General features: G+C 42.7%; 1 protein-coding gene across 5 annotated transcripts in view; it reads right to left on the reverse strand.

Annotated features, from left to right (window-relative positions):
• Positions 1–22,434, reverse strand: part of slc12a5a (solute carrier family 12 member 5a) — a 142,080-nt gene that overhangs the window by 7,179 nt on the left and 112,467 nt on the right. For 3 of the 5 annotated variants that reach the window (XM_061786409.1, XM_061786407.1, XM_061786412.1), the window contains 21 exons: positions 18,856–18,910; positions 17,835–17,965; positions 14,730–14,977; positions 13,752–13,963; positions 13,047–13,214; positions 12,874–12,972; positions 11,243–11,300; positions 10,999–11,173; positions 10,691–10,809; positions 9,948–10,046; positions 9,733–9,852; positions 7,800–7,904; positions 7,351–7,519; positions 6,129–6,324; positions 5,851–6,020; positions 5,636–5,767; positions 4,558–4,665; positions 4,057–4,182; positions 2,346–2,578; positions 1,005–1,019; positions 689–822 (listed from right to left, as the gene is read on the reverse strand). In XM_061786409.1, the coding sequence (XP_061642393.1) occupies positions 689–822; positions 1,005–1,019; positions 2,346–2,578; positions 4,057–4,182; positions 4,558–4,665; positions 5,636–5,767; positions 5,851–6,020; positions 6,129–6,324; positions 7,351–7,519; positions 7,800–7,904; positions 9,733–9,852; positions 9,948–10,046; positions 10,691–10,809; positions 10,999–11,173; positions 11,243–11,300; positions 12,874–12,972; positions 13,047–13,214; positions 13,752–13,963; positions 14,730–14,977; positions 17,835–17,965; positions 18,856–18,910 (2,872 nt within the window). The remainder of the gene's footprint in view (positions 1–688; positions 823–1,004; positions 1,020–2,345; positions 2,579–4,056; positions 4,183–4,557; positions 4,666–5,635; positions 5,768–5,850; positions 6,021–6,128; positions 6,325–7,350; positions 7,520–7,799; positions 7,905–9,732; positions 9,853–9,947; positions 10,047–10,690; positions 10,810–10,998; positions 11,174–11,242; positions 11,301–12,873; positions 12,973–13,046; positions 13,215–13,751; positions 13,964–14,729; positions 14,978–17,834; positions 17,966–18,855; positions 18,911–22,434) is intronic. The other 2 variants (XM_061786411.1, XM_061786410.1) reach the window with 2 other exon arrangements.

Here is a 22,434-nt window from a genome sequence, read left to right on the forward strand (position 1 = left end):
AAAACGCTGAATTTGAAATTTGAACGCTGTTGCGCACCAAAACATCAGAACATCCCGACGCATGTAAATGGTCTCTCGGATGAAATTACCACATTTTGTAAGCCAATGATTTCCAAACACTAATAGCCTTCCCATTAGTGTGTCGCGGAAAATTACCAAATTTCATTTAATTGATCCCAAAATTATTTTACTACAAATCTGTGTTCGTCTGTCAATTAAACATTAATACATCGGCTTTGTGTTCAACTAAACAGGACTTTACACGAAGCAAATTTGTGAATACTCTTGGGACAAGTACATCGTTCAATTATTAATATCACTTGTATGTATACTTTTTGTAACATTTTTGTGTGGTGGTGTGCCGCGAAATTTTTGCTTTGTCTCAAGAAAGGTTTGTGAAACACTTGCAAACAAGTCACATGCGCCGTAATGAAGACGATCTTCCATTTTGGGAAGACGAGCTCGTAGACTGACGTGAGCGCGCCACGATGTTGTGTGCGCCCACATTTAACTCTCATCACGAGTCAAATATGCAGTAGGGCACATACAGACCATCCACAATATATAATATAGATCATTTAGTCTTCAATGAATCCAACATGCGTGCTTTTGAAATGTGTCGGAAAACCCACGGGGGAGAACGTGCCCCACGTCTCTTTTGAAGCAGGATTATATCATTCAAGGATACAGTTCTCGTCGCCCGTCCGGTTCTTGGGCGGTCCGGGCATGTTGAGCAGGACCAGCTTGGCCTCGGAGGACTTCTTGATGATGACCTCGTTGAGTCGCAGCGCCGTGTGCATGCGTCGCACGTTGGAGTGGTTCCTGAGGGGGTGGGGGGGGGGGCACAGAGACGGGACAAGGTTGGCGGGTCTTGTCAGGTGAGACAGAGCTGCTTTGGTTTTGGTGCTGGGTTACAGATGCTCACTCGCACATGATTCCACTGTCCTCATCCGCTCATGTCATGCAATTGTCGGAATGAGGTTTATAGGATCTTTGGTACTTACAGGTTCTCCCATTCACTGCAGCGGGAGCAAGAAGGGAAAGATGACGATATCAGAACCCAGAGGTGGCAAAAGTACTCATACTGTGCATAAGTCAAAGTATAGATACCTGTACTTGTGTAAAAAAAATAATAATAATAATAAAAATACTTATTCAACTTCTTAAAGACCCATTAAAGTGACCCCCCAAGAAGTGTCTCAAGACGCTTTAGCCCAAATAAAACAAAACGCATTACAGTTCAGGGAAGGTGCATTGTTTTGGGGGGTCGGAGTGGTAGAAATGGGCCAAGTTATTATCAATAAGGAAGTGGCACTTGCGTGAAATAGCCACTGCATGGAATGAAGGTGCTCGGTACTTATAAAGTGAGGGAGGGCCGACTCGTATTGGGTGCCCTCGTTGCGTCACCCGGCCACCGTTTTAGCAACGTCCCACAAATCCGGAGAACTGACATGGTAAAAAAAGTGACTTTACTAGGTCTTAAAGTAAAAGACTACAGATTAAACTATACTTGAGTTCAAAAGTAAAAATTAATATTTACCGTCAATTATATGTAATTCCCATTTGTATTACTTGGCACAAAAAATAAATAAAGTGAATTAAAAGTATTTTATTAACTTGAATGGTGCTCGTACTGAGGAGAAAAGAAGCTAGCTAGTGTTGGCGCAGGCTTTTATGCCATCCATACGTGTTCCCAGACTTTTGTTAACATTGTGAACTGACGGTAACAACTGGGAAGAATACACCTAACCTGTACTGTGCTTGTCCACATATTCCCAATTCTTCAAATTCAACTAGTTGCAGATTTTTCGGAGAACCTATCCCCCTGTTATTTGCTGAAGAACTCAACTATTGCCCTTTTTGTGCTCAGACCAAAGCTACCGAGCTTCATATAATGTAGCGATCTGGCATCGTCTCGTAGCATCTCGGTACCAATGGCTTTTGTAGAAGTAAAGTGAGGCGCTTCATTTAGTCAGGCCAAAGCAGTATGGAAAAGTACTGCTTTACTGCCCTCTTGTGGCTTCTGCAGGAGTTGTGAACATTTTTGGGGGTGCTGTCATCCCCCCCCCCCCCCACCCCCCTCATAAAACCCTAAAATCTGTTGTGTTGTCAATTTTTATTTTTATCTATTTTATTTTTTTTGGTGGGGGGGGACAAACTAAGATGTAGAACGTACAAAAGTCTGTTTTCAAATAAAGTACAAATTTGTCTGAAAAATAAATGCTGAAGCACAGTCACCAAGTATTTGTTCTTTGTTACTTCCTACCATATTCATATTCCATACGTGTGCCTCTGTGTCGTACACGCGTGGGTGTCGTGTTGGTCGAACCCGTCTAAGCACTCACGGCTTCATGTTGAAGATGTCCTTGATGCTGCACGGTGCGGGCGCGCCGGCCGGCTTGCCGGCTTCCCCGTCGCACTTCTCCGTCCAGGTCATCTGAACCTGCTCCCCGGGGCTCTGGACCGCCTCGGCCGTGGCCGGCGTGGCCGCCGGGGCGGCGGGGCTGGTCGGGGTGGTGGTGTCGTGGATGAGCTGCACCTGGGCGAGGGGGGGCACAGGGGGAGAGGCCGACTTTGACTATGAGGAGGAGGAAGAGGAGGAGGACGGATGGAAGCGAGGCCAGAGGTGGAGATACACGTAAATCCACGAGTGTTGGAATGCAGGTCAAAGTCACAGAATGTTTGAGAGGGACAAGAGAGAGGAAGTGGGGTTCAACAACACCATCTTGACTTCTAAACAGTGAAAACCAAAGCAACTGAAACATGTTGTTTCAAACAAGAGTCGTAGACTGGTAGTGCAGTCAGATGTTTGGATGCACTTTCTCATGCTATTGAATGCTGCTAGTCTACTTCACACTTTGGAAGGCAATGCAGTGAACTCTGCATAATGGCGTCTCGGCACTCGCAAATGAACCTTTTCTCAGATTATTTTTTTGTGGGGAGAGCCTATCCTCAGTTCTTCGCTGAAAAAAAAAAACAACCTGTTTGCTGTTTTTGTGCTTAGGTCAAAGCATCTTGGTGCCAGGGAACTACAGTGGGTACGGAAAGTTTTCAGACACCCTTACATTTTTCACTCTTTGTTATATTGCAGCCATTTGTTAAAATCATTTAAGTTCATTTTTTCCCCTCATTAATGTACACCCAGCATCCCATATTGACAGAAAAAAAATGTAATTGTTGAAATTTTTACTGATTTATTAAAAATGAAAAAATGAAATATCACACAGCCATAAGTATTCAGACCTTTAGCTGTGACACTCATATATTTAACTCGGGCGCTGTCCATTTCTTCTGATCCACTGTATGTTGAAGTGAGTTGAGGAGCTTTACATAGACAAAAGCAGTGCTTTGCCATCATCTTGTGGCACCTATAGGCAATTATAAGGGAGAACGTCACTTATAAATTGTAGAGTTTCGCTTTTCACAGTGGGGTTTGGCCCCGATCCCCCTAGAATGACATTGGTGGGTAATACTGTACCAGGAGATATTTTGTCCCTGAGTATCAACTCATCTCGTCAGCAAGAGTCAAATTTTACTGACAAATAAGTGTAAGAATACATTTGTGTCGAATGAGTTGCTCATTTTCTTCTTTGATGGAGCTGGAATCAGTTGAGTGATGGTGTAGGTGTTAAGCCCAGTTTAGCAATGCCAGGACATTATTGCTTCCCTGTCCGTATTCTTGCCTTTATTTCAATATATCATACCGGATAAGTGTTAAAAGTAATAGCCACATTTTTGCTAATGAGTCGCTCATTTTTATTATTTTTTTTTTTTGCAAGAATACGTTGCGTGATGGTGCCGATATTGAGTGCACTTTAGTCGTAAGACATCAGTGCCTTTGATCTTGCCAAAAAGAAGTCAAATAATTCTTAAGGGATACGTAGTAAAAGTAATAGCTCAACTTGTCGTTCTTGAGTTGCTCATTTTGTTCTTCGATTGAGATGGGCTAATATTACAGTGGATTTTGATGTACGACTGCATTGGCATTCACACGCCCTAAAATATGTAACCCCGTAAATTCGACAATAAACACGTAAATCCAAAGGAGCTCTTTACCTCCTCTTCCGGCTTCTCCTCCTTGCCCGCCGCTGGCGGTTCTTCGCTCACACTCAGCTGGGTGGTTACAGATGCCGGGTTCTTGCGCCGAATGGAGCCGCGGGATGAGTCGGTAATGCTCTGGATCTGTGAAGATATCGCAGCAAGGAAGGAAAAAGACACAAAGAAGCGAGAAATAAGAGAAAGCGGGATCTTAGTTTGTGGTGCAAGGTGGGCTAGGACTCGCGTAAAAAGCAATGTTTTGACCTAGAGGAGGTAATAATTGCACAAGGCTCAGATCAATATGTATTTATGCTGTCACGCTCCACAGCAAAGATACAGATGGGCAATATGGCGTCCCACCGCTCCGATTTAACACAAAATACGCTTCGGTCCGGCAGCGCTTTGTGTCATGTCAAGTCAAATCAAGGCGAGGCACGGCGAGCTGAACCCGTCAAGTCCCATTTGTGAACACGTTTTTGAGTGTGCCTTTCTCGAAGACGAGTGGGGGAACTTTCTTACCTCCCTCTCACGCTCGTTCTTGCTCAGGTTGATCTGCTTCAGCATCTGCGAACGTTGTTCCATCACCAGGGTCTTCTCGTAGGTGTATGCCGAGATGTCGCTGTCGTGCTAAGGGCAAACACACGAGCGCTAACAACACCGATAGACAACAATTTTGTTCTCTGATTGAACTGGATCGCGTTGAGTGCCGATATGAAGCGTAAACTGCCTGGAAAAGTCTTTTGAGGCAATGCCAGGACATTGCAAATTTTTAAAAGAAATTAAATTAGTCATGTTTTCGAAAATCATAATTTTTTTAGAGTTGAGCCCAAAAGTCAACTGCGATAAGAGTCCACTAGGACTGTGACAATTTAGCCAGTTAACAGCCAGCAAACGCTACACTAACGCTACACTCTCATTCGCTGATACCCATGTCACTCAGCAGGCCAGGCCAGGCCCCGCCTTTTAAAGCCAAACACACTCACTCAAGTCACAGATACTACAGTAGAACGTGAGGATGGCTGCCCTAAGTGGACACAAATAATATTTGCACGTTATTGTGTTTAATAATGTGAAATACATTTTATCAGTTTACTCAATTAATCGATGGGGTAATCGGTAGACAGCTCGATTCTAAACATATTTGATAACTGCAGCCCTAGACTACACGCATGCATATTAGATGCATTGAAGACTGTGGATGTGAGGGTGAATGGTTTGTCCCAATGTAAACAGTGGACCCCCGCTATTCGCGGCGGATATGGACCGAGCCGGAAAGCGAATAGTGAAAATCGGCGGATAATTGACGGCCGTTATAGTTGCATTAATTTTAATTCATTTTATTTGTTTTAACCCAAAAAAAGTCTTGAATAAGCAGGGATAAACAACCACTGAGTGTTTTCCGGGTTGCCCCCCGCCCCCCAAAAAAATAAACAAAAAGAAAGTATGTGGGGGTCCACTGTACTGCAGTGGGCTGGCGACCAGTCCAGGGTGTACCACACTATTCTCACCAAAAGACCTTGATGAGGACAAGCCCTATAGGAAATGGCTGAATGGATATTTGAATTTTTTCAAAATAATTGATTTGTTGTTAACTCACCATTTCCACCACTTCCACCATGGCGTCGATACGGAGATGATAGAGGAAGGTGGTCAGGTCCTTTTTCATCTGGATGCTGTTGTCGTCCAGCTGGGCCACGGTGAAGATGCGCATCTTGCACTTCCTCCAAACCTGACAAAAAAAAACATTGTCGTCGCACCAGCCACCAGGACACTTTTACTTCACAAACAATAGAGAGGAAGTTTGGCGAGCACCTTGTGCTGGCGCAGGAGGAAGGGGAGCAGCATCAGCATGCCGCCGTCGTGGACGATCCACCACACGTCGATGTGGCCCTCGGTGAAGCGCTCGCCGTTGGATGGGAAGGCCGCGATGTTTTTGGGTACGAGCAAAGCCAGGTGCGCCGCGGTGGTTTCTCTCACCAACTCTGCATGGCGGACGAAGACGAAGATTGAACTCGTATTGAAAATGTATTTTGCATTATTAAACACAACTTTTGTGTGTATTTTCAAATCGGTTCCTACTGGCAACCCACCGACAAAGTTCCTCCAGGTCTGGTGCTCGTCGCCCTGCTTCCAGTTGCGCGGCCACGACACTAGCATGGCGTTGTGCTTCAGGCCGCCCAGCCCGCTGGCCTGGAGCAGGTGGGAGGAGGCGTCACGAAGGTTGGAGGACACGGTCACCTGGCAGAAACCCTTCACCTTCTCCGTCTCCATCAGTTTACGCAGGGCCTACCAGGACACGAAGAACAGAGAAGATTTGTTTGGTGGAATTGCTGCATAAGTTTTTTACCATGTATACGAGACAGACGGGTGACGCTACCCTGTGACGAATTTGGAGTTTTCATCTTTACATGTCGGCACGTATATTGTTTCATAATACAGCGATTAACTTCTTTTTTTTACATTTATATGAAGCGCGATGGAGGAAGTCGACTCATCTGCCACAAAATTCCCTCTCCATGCATTGTCAAAGGGTGAGTTAGTTGTACTTTATTTTGGTTTTATTATACAGCTGTTCAAATATTTAATGAAGTTGACGCAACTGAGGAGTTTTATTTCATTTCAGTTTGAGATAGTGTAAGCCTCCTGTTATGTTTGTGTCTTGGATACACTGACAATTTGCATGGGTCAATGTGACTCACAAGTTGAATCATCAACAATACAAGAAAAAACAACACAAATACATTTCCCCCCTAAGTTACTGTTTAAAAACAAAACAAAATTGCAACCAAAAGATGTTGACAGTGAAAGCTTGCATATTTGCAGTTCTGCATTTGCGGATTTTGGGGGGGACCACATCTTTTGTTATTCGCTTTTTTTTTTTTTGTTTGTTTGTTTTTTTTAAATCTGATCCTACGTGGCGGCACGGTGGGCGACTGGTTAGAGCGTCTGCCTCAGAGTTCTAAGGACCGGGGTTCAATCCCATGCAACAAAGACTCTCCATAACTTGCACTAACAATCTGGGCTATATGTCACGTCAACATATACTTCCTTGGCACCAACTGCTACGTTCCAATTATCCAGGGCTTTGATGCCATCTTGTGGCACCTTAGGGTGTAACAGAAAAAGTTAAAAAATACACCTGGAAACCGCGAATAGGTGAATTTGTCAGCAAATGATGGAGGATTGGTTCCAAAAATAAAAGCCTTCCATTTTTAGTAGTGAACCACGAATATCCAATTTGAATTGCCTTTGTTTTTTTAAAAAGGAAACATTTTTTGATAATTGGATCAAATTAGAGGTTGACCGGCCTACCTGCTCGGCCCGCTGGGTGTGTTCGTAGTTGTCCAGGTAGTTGCCCACCAGTGCCGTGCCCACGATGGTCAGGCCCTTGCCCGCCTTCAGCTGGTTGGTGAGCGAAAGCAGCCTGGGCTGCTCCACGTTCTGCTCGGCATCCGTGCTCACCAGCACCAGCAGCTGGGGCCTGTGGGTGGGGGGACACATGCACAGTACGAGGGGGGGGGGGGGGTGAGAAAAGTCCAGGGTCGGGGCAACTAAACAAAACCAGGGCGCGAAACGGAAGCCGCTGAAGGGCGGCAAGTAAGGAAGTACAAGTGAGGAAAGAGCGTGACGTGTTAACTTTTGTTGTTTTGCGACGGCTGTGGTGTGGAGAATCACATTAGCTGAGAGATTGGCAGACATGTTGTTCATTTCTCTGTTAATTGGCAATAACCACCGCACGGGTATGTTTGTGTCTGTTTTACCTCCAGTTCTTGGTGTGGGGGGGACCCTCCTCCAGACGCATAAGAGCGTAACGTGCGGCGCTCAGGGACAGACCTCGAATGCCGTCACCCCACTCCTTCTCCGCACTGCGAAACGCACACGCTCATCGATCACGCTGTCGTCTATCATCGGCGCAGTTTAAATGCAATGCGACACAACAGTGTGCTGACTGCAACATTACGTACTACTGCACAAGCTACAAGAGCTCAATGAAAAAAGTCAAGATGCGCAGTTTTGACTGACACGGTCAGGGAGGTACAAACCCCAATTCCAATGAAGTTGTGTTTAACATAAATAAAAACAGAACACAATGATTTGCAAATCATGTTCAACCTATATTTAATTGAATACACTACAAAGACAAGATATTTCATCTTCAAACAGATAAACTTGATTGTTTTTAGCAAATAATCATTAACTTAAGAGTTTTATGGCTGCAACACGTTCCAAAAAAGCTGGGACAGGTGGCAAAAATTAAAGTTGAGGAATACTGTTTGGGACATCCCACTGGTGAACAGGCTAATTGGGAACGGGTGGGTGCCATGATTGGGTATGAAAGGAGCTTCCCTGAATTGCTCAGTCATTCACAAGCAAAGGTGTGGCGAGGTTCACCTCTTTGTGAACAAGTGCGTGAGAAAATAGTCGAACGGTTTAAGGACAATGTTCCTCAACGTACAATTGCAAGGAATTTAGGGATTTCATCATCTACGGTCCATAATATCATCAAACGTTTCAGAGAATCTGGAGAAATCACTGCATGTAAGCGGCAAGGCCGAAAATCAACATTGAATGCCCGTGACCTTGGATCCCTCAGGCGGCACTGCATCAAAAACCGACATCAATGTGTAAAGGATATCACCACATGGGCTCAGGAACACTTCACAAAACCAATGTCAGTAAATACAATTCGGCGCTACATCCGTAAGTGCAACTTGAAACTCTACTATACAAAGCAAAAGCCATTTATCAACAACACCCAGTTCATCTAAGATGGACCGATGCAAAGTGGAAAAGTGTTCTGTGGTCTGACAAGTCCACATTTCAAATTGTTTTTGGAAATTGTGGACGTCGTGTCCTCCGGGCCAAAGAGGAAAAGAACCATTCGGACTGTTATGGACCCAAAGTTCAAAAGCCAGCATCTGTGATGGTATGGGGCTGTGTTAGTGCCAATGGCATGGGTAACTTACACATCTGTGAAGGCACCATTAATGCTGAAAGGTACATACAGGTTTTAGAGAAACATATGCTGCCATCCAAGCAACGTCTTTTTCATGGACGCCCCAGCTTATTTCAGCAAGATAATGCCAAACCACATTCTGCACGTGTTACAACAGCGTGGCGTCGTAGTAAAAGAGTGCCAGTACTAGACTGGCCTGCCTGCAGTCCAGACCTGTCTCCCATTGAAAATCTGTGGCGCATTATGAAGCGTAAAATACGACAATGGAGACTCAGCTGAAGCTGTACATCAAGCAAGAATGGGAAAGAATTCCACCTACAAAGCTTCAACGATGAGTGTCCTCAGTACCCAAACGTTGATTGAATGTTGTTAAAAGAAAAGGTGATGTAACACAGCGGTAGACATGACCCTGTCCCAGCTTTTTTGGAATGTGTTGCAGCCATAAAATTCGAAGTTAATGATTATTTGCTAAAACAAAGTTCATCAGTTTGAATATTTTGGGGTATTTTAATGAGACTTTTTTAACGTGTATTTTGTGAGAGGTTATTTCTCTACTACGAGACAGAAGGGATCTCTTTGCTTTTCAACATTGCCATGTTACAATTTATGGAAGAAAATGGATGTTGACTTCATCTGACTCCTCCAAAAAATAATGATAATATTCATATTACGCTTCATTATTATCATCACTCAAAAAAATAATGATCCTATCAAGCTTCATTATTATCATCACTCACCCTGCAAACTCAATATACTTGTAGATGGAGCCGGCGATCACCATGGCGACGATGGCGTAGTACCAGGAGCACAGGAACATAAGCGTGAGACACAAGCTCATACCCAGGAAGGACAAAGTCCTGCGGAGGACAAAAGACACTGGCGGTGAGAGGACGTGCGGCATTCATTAAATGGGGTGGGGTGGGTGGGGGGGGGGGGTGTTTTGGACGCCCACCAGTGGTAGAACTTGAAGCGGGGCCTCCAGTTGGGGGTTCGGAGCAGAGTCTGTAGGGCGCACGCCAGGTTCACAAACATGTAGCACATCAGGAAAAACCTGAGGGGGGGACGCATGAAACAGCAGATGACAATTTTCAGGAAAAAAACACCACCAAAAACTTTGAAGTTCAAACTGCTATTTCTTTGGTGACACTTATTCCAAAAGGAGTGTCTCCACAGTCATTTTATGGAGAATTGACTTATTCATGGCTTGTGTATGAAAAACTGGGTCTCTGCAGTGGCTGCCTACCCATTCAGTCTGAAATTATATGAGGGTCTTTTGTTATTAGCCTATCTTAAAAAAATGTTTGTGAGCAAACTGTGAAATGTTTTTTTTTGTTTTTGTTCCACAATTTAGCTAAACTACATAATAAGCACCCTCATAGAAAAAAAAAAAACATTTGGAAATGTTTTCTTCTTTGGATCTCCTGTGGCACACGGAGATCCACAGACTAAAAGCTGGGGGGAAAAAAGGAAAAAGTTGCACAAAATATTGACATTTTCTGGGTTCCTTTTATTTATTCTAGTATTTTTTTTAATGTTCACTAATTAAACCCGCAGCAGGTTCCAATGACCCATGCACAACACAACACATCATTTCCTATGGGAAAACTCTGTTAAGAAAAATGGCTTCCACTGTACACGATAAGCACCAGAAAGCACTCGGTCGGCTCCTCCAGAATTGAAAGTTGAAGAACTCACATGGACAAGATGGGAGCCACTGAGTCCAGGGAGGCGATGAGGATGCCGCTCTCACAAATGAACGCCGTCAGCAGCAAGGACCACGTGGGCTCCCCGTTGGCCTTCGCGTGTCCAAAGATCTACAAAACATATCAAATAAAATGCTCACTCGTCTACTTGTCTCAAGGAGTTGAATCAGTCCTTCTAGTTTTACCAGTATTGTTTTTTCAAATGTATCTGTACTTAGACTTAAGTGAGTACTTGCCACCTCTGACAGTAACAGTAAGCTGGACAGCGATTAGATTTGAGGCGGAGCCGATCAGACTGACCCGTAGCGCGGGTACGATTCCATCTTTGGCGATGGCCTGCATAAGACGAGGGGCCCCCGTCAGGCTCTGCAGACCGGCCCCGCAGGTGGAGAAGAAGGAGCCGATCACGATCACCCACGGCGATGGCCACGCCAACGTGCCGATGACCAGGTTCCCGTGCACGCCTTCCCCGAACCTGAGCCGGGGTGGGCGGGGTCAGGATACAGCATCACCCTAAAAGAAATGACGGCGGCGGGGCACTTACTTGTCTCGGAGGACCACGCCCTCGATGCAGCCGCCGAACAGAATGACGCTGGACATGTCTGAGCAGGTTTCAATAAGGAACGTGAACTATGCAGATGGTTGTATTTCTTCAAATAGTGTCCGCGGCTAGTTGTTTCTGTAACTGTCGACATAGCCAGGCTTTTATTTGAGGGAGGCGTCCTCTTTTTAAAGAAGTTCTTTATCTGTGCAAAATGCTTGTGTAAAAGGAGGACACAAGACAGATGCAATTCTGAGGACCATATTTCTCCTCGCTGTCACCACACGGTGGCTGTCTCCTCAACTGTCGACATAGCCAGGCTTTTATTTGAGGGAGGCGTCCTCTTTTTAAAGAAGTTCTTTATCTGTGCAAAATGCTTGTGTAAAAGGATGACGCTAGGTACAATGCAAAGGACCGTATTTCTTCAAACAGATGCTGCTGCCAGCTGGCTAGTTGTTTACTCAACTGCAGACATTAGCAGGATTTTTTTTAACATTATTTGAAGGAGGTGTCCATTTGACAAGTCTTTATCTGTAAAACATAACAAAAAATAGGACTACACACAATGCGGATTCTTTTCAAATAGTGGCCGCATCACAGTTGTCCACTCAACTGCAAACATTCCGAGGCTTTTATTTGAGGGAGGCATCCACTTGAAAGGAGGTATTTATTTGTACAAAAAAAATGCTCTTATAAAAGGGTGAAGCTAGACACAATGCTGTGGACTGTGGAGCTAGAACATAATTCTTTAAAAAGTCTCCGCTGGCAAGTGTCTACTCAACTGTATACATTGCCAGCTTTTTATTAGAGGGAGGTGTCCATTTTGTACAAAATGCTCATAAAATAGGTTCGGAGGTAGACACAATGCTGAGGAGTGAATTTCTTCAAATAGTGGCCACACGGCAGCTGTCTACTCGATTGTAGTCATTGCCATGCTTTTATTTGAGGGAGGTTTCCATTTGAGAGAAGGCTTTTTAATTTTACAAATTTTTACAATAAAGGACTTGAAGCCAAGGATGAATGTGGGCGGGATGCATGAGTTAAAAAAAAAAAAAAGACTTTGCAGTGGTTAATGCACTTAGTGGCCCAGAGCTTCAAAATCGATTAGAAATCAATTTATTCTGGGATAAAATCTGAGTGATCGATGATGTCGGAAGTAAAATCCTTCAGCTTCATGAAGTCTCATTTGCATAAGCGGCCCGGCCATGCGATTAGGAGACCTAATCAAATTTACTGAGAGACAAGACGGACGATGCACATCGGTTTGCTGTGCGCGCTCGAGTGCGATCGCAGCAGCTACTCAACTGCAGACTCTTTTATTTAAAGGGAGGCGTCCATTTAAGAGGACGCCTTTATTTGTGTAAAAAGGTTGGAGCTCTACACAATACCGACGACCGAATTTCTTTCAATAGTGCCCGTGGACAGTTGTCAAACCAACTGCGGACGTTGCCAGGCTTTTATTTGAGCGAGGCATCCGTTTGAGAGGAGGCCTGTATACGTACAAAATGCTTACGTAAAAAGGTGGCCCTGGACACAATACTGATGTCCGTAGTGTAGTTGTTTACACAACTGCAGAGATTAGCAGGCTTTTGTTTGAGGGAGGCGTCCATTTGAGAGGGGGCCTGAGAGGATACACACCAAGGAGGTGGTGGTGATGGCGGCGATGGTTCCCACGGGGATGGACTTCTGGGCGTCGCGCAGGTCACCCGAGCGGTTGGAGCCGGCCATGATTCCTGGACAGAAGATCACAGACGCCCAACGTTAGCATCGACGCGACCGTCTCGACTCGCTCCGAAGCGTCGTTCACCTGTCACCGAGGGGAAATAGATGCCAACCAGCAGCGTGAAGAAGCTGGTGATGTCGGCCAGCACGTAGCGGTTGGCGTTGGTCAGGGGGTCGTCCGGCTCCTCCACAGACTCCATGTTGATCCGGGCGATCAGGTCCCCCTTCTCGTAGTAGGTCCCAAACAGGTTCTCTGCGTAACGTTTTAGTTCAAGTATGAATGTCACGACTAACAAAATATTGTAGCCTATCAAAAAACAGGTTTTATTCCCAAAAATAATACAGCTGTGCCAAGAGATATTCATTTAATTTGTTCCATGACCACGTTCTTAACTAAAATCATCTTTCCCAATTGAAATGAAGTAAGATGCCGTTAAAAATTTAAAAACAATGATTTTTTTAAATATTAAATGCAAATGTATTGTACTAAAAAATACAACTGAACAAGGCCTGTGATTGGTTTGTATAGCACTAGTATGCAAAATGGATTTGTTCTTTTTATTTAGGCAGAACATCTGTACTGAAATTTCCCTTTTCACTTTAACTGGACTTGGCCAAATAGTTGTAGACTCAAATATTTACCATTACTTCTGATTTCAAGTTTGGCTAAATATTCAAAAGACCAGCGGAGAAGGTGACCAGGAACTGACTGAACCTCAGCTAGCAGAGTCAGTTTTTTTTTGTCTTTTTCTTTTTTGTTCTTCGAAATGAGTCGGGATCCTGCACCGACCTGTCCAGATGCTGCTCGTGATTCCGGGGATGCCCTGGATCTGCGTCACATTGTTGGCGACAAAGTACTTGTCGCAGGTGGCGTTGAGCAGGGACGAGTCGCAGAACATGCGCCACAGCTGCGTGGTCACCGTCCCGTTGGCAGTCTCCACCGTCTTGGCGCAAACGTCGAACGTCTTCCACACCAACGTGCGGTTGCCAAGCACGCAAACGCTGAAGGAAGGCCAGAAAAAAAAAAAAAAACACTCAAAAAAATATTTAACTCTTGTTCTTGTAAGGACAACCATGTATATCCAAATCTTTTTCATGCCGTGTGGGTTTTGAATATACATAGAATTGGGAGGTAAGTTTTTGTTTTACTGCACTTTAAACGCTCTCAAATGAAAACATGAAAACATGTATCCCTACTTGCCATTTACCCTTTATCAACTGTTCTATGAAAACCACGTACCTCCAAGTGTGTCTTGTATCTTTACATTTTTGGGGGTCCATCGGATTCAAAAACAAAACTTTTTTTTTTTTGTTTAACTGAACTAAACACTTGAATGAAGACTACGCCTTAATGTTTTCTCCTGCTTCTTCAGATTGCAAACACATGCACTAAAACTCCAATGAAATCCATGCATTTCCATTTTATGACAATTTTGAATCTCCAAATGTGTCTGTTTTTGAGTTTCTTGGATTGATTTGAAGAAACTTTTTTACTGAACTGAAACATTATCCACTCAAAACCATGTCTTTTTCATAACAACTAAAACTTTTTAATATAAGAAGGTCCATATTGACCAGTTGTCACTCTTCGATGAAAACCATGTAATGTATCCTCACGTCTTTTGTATTGTCAAAATAATTTTGACAACACGTAGCCGACACATACACACAACTTTCAAATATTTACTTTTTAATAGATGCCTCTTTTTGCTTTTTACAGGCTCCATTGAAAAGCACGTACATCCGCTTTGCGGCGATTCAGACTTACGGAAATTCGGGAGGATCCACGGCCGTCTTGATGACGCCGGCGTAGACGGCCAGGATGGAGAGAATGACGCAGCCCAGGAAGACCAAAGCCAACTTGTTGACGTACTTGACGCCGACAAACACTACGGTGGCCATGGAGGTGAGCAAGATGGTGCCGTACACGCGCATGTTGTTGAGCAGAGCCGCTTCCGCCTCCGCCCCCTCCAGGCCCTCCAGCGGGAAGATGGCCGCCTTGGGCACAATGTAGATCTGAACGAGCAGAGATGCCACGTTATTACAATTACAGTTGTTTTTTTTTGTTTTGTTAATGCACTCAATGAAATATACAGTTTACATTGTTAAATACATTAGGTATTATATAAATTTGTAAAATAAAACATTTACCAATACTAAAATTGAGTAGAAAAAAAATGCATATAAGGAAGTTGGAGGGTATAGCAACATGGAGCATAGAAATGTAGTAAAAATAATATAAATAAAAGTTCCATCCATCCATTTTTCGTACCGCTTACCCTCACTAGGGTCACGGGTGTGCTGGAGCCTATCCCAGCTATCTTCGGGCGAGAGGCGGGGTACACCCTGAACTGCACGCCAGCCAATCGCAGGGCACATAGAAACAAACAACCATTCACATTCACACCTACGACCAATTTAGAGTCTTCAATCAACCTACCATGCATGTTTTTTTTGGGGGGGGGGGGTGTGGGTGGAAACCAGAGTACCCGGAGAAAACCCAGGCAGGCACGGGGAGAACATGCAAACTCCACAGAGGCGGGGCCGGATTTGAACCCGGGTCCTCAGAACTGTGAGGCGGATGTGTTAACCAGTCTTGCCGCCCCAAAAATAAAAGTTGAGATGAAAACATGAAAATGTTGTAAACGAGAATAGCAAAATAGCAAAAATTATTTAAAAAAAATAAATAAAAAGTTAAAAAGTATAACATTTATTTAAAAAAATGAATAAACAAAATACATGTTAAAATAATAAGTATTTGAACTATTTGAACTAGTTTAAATGAGAATAGAAAAATAGCAAATATATTTTTTAAAAATAGTTAAAAACAAAACTATAACATTTATTTAAAACAATGAATATAAAAAAAACTATTTTAAAATGTAAACAAATAATTATATAAGTCTATATAAAAAAAGTAAAGGTTAATTAACATTACAACTTTAAAAATATAGTTTGATTTAATAAATACATAAATCAAACACAAAAGGTGTAGGTTGCTGCAAAGTGATATATAAAAGCGATAAATTAGATGTACAAATGTGTAAAAAAAAAAATAATATTGTTAAATATTTTGTAATAAAAATATAGAAAAAAACAACAAATATTTACATACATTTAAAAAAAAATTATACAACTATAAAATGTTAAAACCGAATAAAATAAAAATTATAACAAAAATATGAAAGTAAAAAAAATGTAATAAAATACAGTTTATAGTCTTGAATATATAAATATAAATAAAGTAATAAAGTAAATATATTTGAATCAGACAAATATTGTGTAGGGGAGCATATGATTAGAGAAAACATATAAAAAGGTTTCACACTTCCACTGTCCATTGTTCCCCTATGTGGGGATTTACACGTTAAGGTCAGAGGCGTGCTCCTGCTGGCTCCTTCTTTCCTGCTGAATTCAATCAATTTTACCCACGGGGACAATTTTTACATTTTTTTTTTTTATAAATGTGATGAAAAAGAGGTGAGAAGAGACCCGCTAAAGGTGTGAGAACAGCATTATCATCAATTCAACACGGGCCACCGTGTTAAACAGGTTTCAGTAAAGAAAAAAAAAAACAATTAACCTTGTTTGGGGTGAATCAATAGCAGCTACTGCCACATTTTCATGATATAAAAAAAATTACCGAAAAATGTTTCCACCATTAAAGTGACCTCTAACCTGTAGAACTCAATTGGAAAAAAAAAAAACTTTTTGTGAGGAGAAATAAATTTACACCACTAAGATAATGTGCTTGCATAAATGTGCACACCCGCTTATAAATGGGATGTGGCTTCTTCAAAATTAAACAGCCACATTCAAACTCGTGTTAAACGGGAGTCAGCACACACCTGCCACCATTTAAAATGCCTCTGACTAACCGCAAATAAAGTTCAGATGTTCTGGTAGGCTTTTCCTGACATTTTTGGGACATTTTATTTTCACTGTACTGTATATAACCACGGGAGGAATCCTATGTTTTCCATGCGACCTGATGCTAAGAACCGCATATCACTTGGCAAACACGTGTTCTGCATCAGCGCAGCCATTCCCCAAAATAGCAGCATTAGCTTTGCGCGAGGATGAAACATATTCAAATGAGCTTTTTTTTTTCTCTCTCTCTCTCTCTCTCTCTCTCTCTAAGATGGGCTCCTCGGGATTGTTATTCCACAATAAAAACTATAAGCCAGCATTGACCCAGAAGACAAAATTAACCTCCAGGCATGATCAAACTCTGCATTTCCATTAAAGACGCACAGAGAAGATGACGAAGAACAAACACACACACACTGTGGTATGTTGTTAGTAGGGGACTAAAGCGATGAGAGATATTTCAAAGTACCGCTCTCTGTGTTTTGATGTCCCCCCTCCACCCCCGATGCAGTATTTTCATAATTAGCTGCAGGAAGCTGGAGATGAAAGATCTCCCACTCACGTTTCATCAGCTGATCAACATTCAGCATGGAGAGGAGGTCACGTGACCATTAAATGAGACCGTCTGTCTCTGAGTCGTCATCTTGACCCGCTCAAACAGTTAAGTCACAGCTGCCACAAACATAGTACAGTATACAAATATAGTATAAACAATATTATACAAAATATAACCCCCCCCCAGCCCCCCACACACACACTATTTAGTATGTTTGTTTCAATATTTTTATATCATGTTTAATATAACAAACTATATAAACATATTAAAATAATAAATATAAATGTCAGTGACGGCGTAAATAAGAGTGTGAGTCTCTTTGCGTGCCTTGCGATTGACTTTAGCGACTAGTTCAGGGTCAGCAGGTCAGTCAGCTGGGTTAGACTCCAGCCCACCCGTGGAGTCGTCAGCATAAAACCGAGAGGGAAGGAAGTAAAAGTTTCTCACCAGGAGCAGCTCGATGGCCCCCAGGATGTACATGGCTCCGGCGTAGGTGGTCCCCAGGTAGAAGCAGATCCCCACCGCGCCCCCGAACTCGGGCCCCAGCGAACGGGATATCATGTAGTACGAGCCTCCAGCTACACAAACACGCCAACACAACTTTACATTAATCAACCATGACGGTGCTGTCGTCTCGTGGCATCTCGCCTTATGTCAGGCACTTGTAATGTTGCTCGTTTTAGCATGTTCGGCTTTAAAACAATCATCAAAATGTAGTCATGCTCGTAAGCGTGGCACACAGGAAATCAGCGATCCCGTTTTCAGGGTTTGGTCACGTTGACGTCCGTCAATTGCGGAATATATAACTATTGTTTGTTTTTATAATCTGAAGGCACCACTGTACTATACTGAAGACTATCAAGGACATCATCAGCGAGCTTCATCACATGATTCTCGACTTCCAAAATATGCAACTGTTGCAAGTGTTGACAACTGAATATTTCGTTCCACTCCCGGGGAAAAACATTTGTGTAGCAATTTGCTGGTGTCACGCGGTGCCTCACCCTGCAGTCGTACTTTCACATATGCCTCGCTCGCTTATCTCTTTTTATTGTGTTTTACCGCAGCGCTTGCATTTTCCAATTCTGTGCAAATGAAGTGAATATAAATAAACAACAAGCCTAATTAGCACCGTGCAGAAGAAGTCGTCATAATTGGCCGACACTTCCGCACTTCTCCTCGAGGCGCTCATTTCCAGCGACCCCCCGCGGAACGCCCACACCCACATTTCCCGCCGTATACCATATAACTCGCGCTTCAGACGTGCGGCCGCTGCTTTTATTTGATGTAAATAACGTTGGGTGGACAAGAATCCCAGACTGACGATTTTACGGGGGATGTCGAGCTGTCCTCGTGCTAACTCGCCAAGTGTGATCGGCGACAAAAAAAAAGAAAAGAAAAAAAAGAAAACAAAGAAATGTAGAAGCGGACTGGTGTCAAACTGCGACTCGGGCGTCTGCTGACCCACCTGGCACGACTCCATTTGTGGCGATGGCGCTCATGGAGATGGCAGTCAGCATGGTCTGTATATGGGAGAAAGAGAAAAAAAAGAAGGAGAAAATCTCTTATTTAAACATTCAACCCTTAAATATTGTTCATTTTCCATGGCTCAATTTTGACATTGTTAAACATTTTCAGTTTTGTGTATTTTGCATCACTTTAAGAAAAGTCATCATATTTCAGGGTGAAAGTATGACATTTAGGGTGTGTTTTTTTAAATCGCTGTCAAATTGTCAAAACCGGTCAAATGTGACCCAAACACTATGCAAGGATTAAGGAACTTCAAATGGCAGCTAACAAAAGATTTACTTGGTTGTTTAATTTCACATTTGATGGGTGGACAGGGATTCCTATTTGTATACGAACAATAAAAAGTCCATGTTCCATAATATGTCCCCGTTAACCTTGTATTTCGTGTGTGTGCGTCGTTTCAGATTGTATACAGTAGTGTATAAAAAATGTCATTAGCAATGGTAAACATTTCACTTTATTCAAGTATGATTATGTATGGGGAAAACAAAAGTCTTTATTTTATATTGACTAAATAACAGCTTAACAAGCTAATGTATCGTCACTTCCAATCCAAGTTTATTTTTATTGATCTAAAACTCCAACAAAACATGTATAGTGTCTTTTGGAGTGACAGGTTTTTCATCAGACGGCGACAATATGAGAAATGACACCGTGTTAAGCTAAATTCACATGCTAACATAAAATGTCAACGTATGTAGCTAACATAGCTTTTATGTTAGGTTCTTCAATGACTCAGCAAAAGTTAAGGATGTTGTGTAAATGTAAATAGCCTTAATAAACTAGATGGACCGTATTTCATACAGTATATTTGTTATGATGGTATTTAGCCATCAGTCATAATCAATGTAAAGGCTAATAACAACAACGTTTTCCCTCTGCCTTGCAATGCGCTACTTCATAATCGATAGGCTACTAGTCACAAAGATGCAATAAAAGAATTCAATGTGTCTAGGTTAGATAAAAAGCGTTCAAAGTGCTGCAGCGGAGAGATATGGAAAGATAGGATGGGGATAGAACGAGCGGGAAGAATATTCCGGAAGAGAACAAATGACACGTCGAGACAGAGAAGGAGTGATGCTGTGTGACGGCATTAAGATTTCATGAGTGCGCTCAAACGCCATTGTTCAAGTTCACTGTTGAAAGTGATGTTTCACATGGTTGGCACATGAAAAGAGGTTGCATGAGGACAATATTCGTTATTATTTTTTCAAAATATTTCCCCCCTTTTTTTTGGCATGCTGCATCTTTTTCTTACTGCAATGACGTCATTGTTATTGCAGTATTACGTAACTGTTATCATAACGCCATTGTCTCCGTTAGCCATAATAGGTAGCCGAACAGTAAGGAAGGAAACAAAAAAATAAGACGAATAAACAAACTGATAAAGAAATGATAAAAAAAATCCAATACAAATATTTTTAAAAATGATTCGCAACCATTGACGGCTATAACAGTCAAATATCCATGTTAACTGGAAGGGTTGCCTGTGAATGTAATGAATAAAAAAGTATTCAGCAGTGAAGACAATTATTATTAGCGAAAGGGTGTGGGCTGCCTCGCAGTTGAGAGGTTCCCCAAGTTCAAAGTCATTGTTGTTTGAAATCTACTTTAGAACAAACTTTTCTGAAGAATGTTCGTTAAAATTGCTTGACTTTGAGGCATATTCCTCCACCAAATTTGAATTGAAAATAATGGACTTTAGAGTAAACAACACCCTTGACCTTCAGTGTTTGACCACAAGTGAGCATGCAATGACTCCGCGCTAGGGCCGAAGACATTTGCCTATCCCCTCATCTGTCCCCGTGAAGGTTGTAATGTGGTTAGTGGCACCTGAGTGCCCAGACGAGGACGAGCCAAGTGACTGGTGACGGGCTTCTATTCCTTCCCGCTAATCTGCTCCTAATGAGGCCACAAGCTCTTCTCCCGCCACAGCAGATAAGGCCGTAATTGTTTAAGTGTTTTATCTGATGGCGCGCAGAGGTAGTCCCGTCGCATACGGGCGCGCTCCAAATCTGTCTGAATGATTGAATGAATGAATTTTCTCAATTAAATGATCATGTTTGCATGATCAAACATGGATTTTTTTCCGATGTCTGTGAGGGACAGGGTGGTGTGCCAAATTTGTCTGGATTGTGGCTGCAGCTATCAAATATTTTTAGAATTAAGTATTCTACCGATTATCCCATTGATTAATCGGAAAAAGGCTGCTTATTGCATTATTGAACACAATAAGAAGTGCATGTGAGGTGCAGGTATTATTTTTGTCCACTCGGGGTGGCCATCCTGTTGTTCCACTGCAGTATCTGTAACTTTGGGTGTGTGTGGCTTCAAAAGGCGGAGCCTGGCGTGGGTGTCAACGAATGAGAGTGTAAAGTTGGCTGGCTGTTAATTGGCTAACCTGTTAGCTTGCGATTACTTGCGGGGGTATTACAATAAATTCTAACTAGTGATGGTAGACTATATTAAATTAGCGTAATTTCTCGTGGGTAATGAGCATTTCCCCCCCCCCCCCCCCCCCAAAAAAATCATCAAAATTCTATAGAGTTTATTATATATAGGAAAAAGGAAAATGATAAACTTACCGGTACCTAAGGGTTGTGAAAAATGTGTACCGTATTTTCCGGACTATAGAGCGCATCGGAATACAAGCCGTGCCCACTCAATTTGGAGAAAATGTATTTTTATTTTTTTACATATATAGCCGCACCAGACTATACACCGCGGATATATACGTTGTGAAATTAGATATTTACACAGAAAGATTTTGTCAATGTTTATTTACATACCTTAATTGTTTCCAAACAGTGCCTGTAACACGGCAGTAAAACGGCTCAAACATAACAGAAAAGTCATTGTTTTTATTCATCCTCCTCCTGTTCGCTGAAACAACTGAAGTCGTCTTTTCTTCAGTGTCGGAGTTGAAGAGTCTCAGAACATCTCCGTCTCTCTGTCGCTCTCAATGTCATTTTCATCTCGAGACACAGTTACCGCTGAAGTTGTGCTGTTCTCCTCACGTTGCAGTCCAGCCTTTCGAAATCCGTTGGTGATCCGCTGGCAGACCTCAGAAAAGGACGATCTTCGCATGCGGCCAGTTTTTCTGAAAGATTTCTCGCCGCTGGTCATCCAAGCCTCCCACTCACCTCGGAGTGCCGCTTTAAAAGCACGATAGACAGATCGATGGCTTTCAACTTAAAAGCTGCATCATACGCTTTTCTTTTTGTACTTTCCATGATGAGGGTGTGAAAATTGAAAACTATTTTGCGTCGGTGCGTGTCGTGCTGCGTTTTGCGTTGAGTGCGCCAAAAACTAGCGTCGTCGTCTTCTACGTGCTGGAGGCCTCCGCGCATGCCCAAACCCTAGTGCATTATGGGAAACGCTCATGTTTTAAGCATTTATATATTATCTATATTTTAGCCGCATCGTTGCATAGGGCGCAGGGTTCAGAGCGCGGGGAAAAAGTAACGGCTTATAGTGCGGAAAATACGGTACTTTCATTACAATATGATACAGTATG

Source organism: Phyllopteryx taeniolatus, chromosome 9 (assembly GCF_024500385.1).
Source record: "Phyllopteryx taeniolatus isolate TA_2022b chromosome 9, UOR_Ptae_1.2, whole genome shotgun sequence".
Classification (NCBI taxonomy): Eukaryota; Metazoa; Chordata; class Actinopteri; order Syngnathiformes; family Syngnathidae; genus Phyllopteryx; species Phyllopteryx taeniolatus.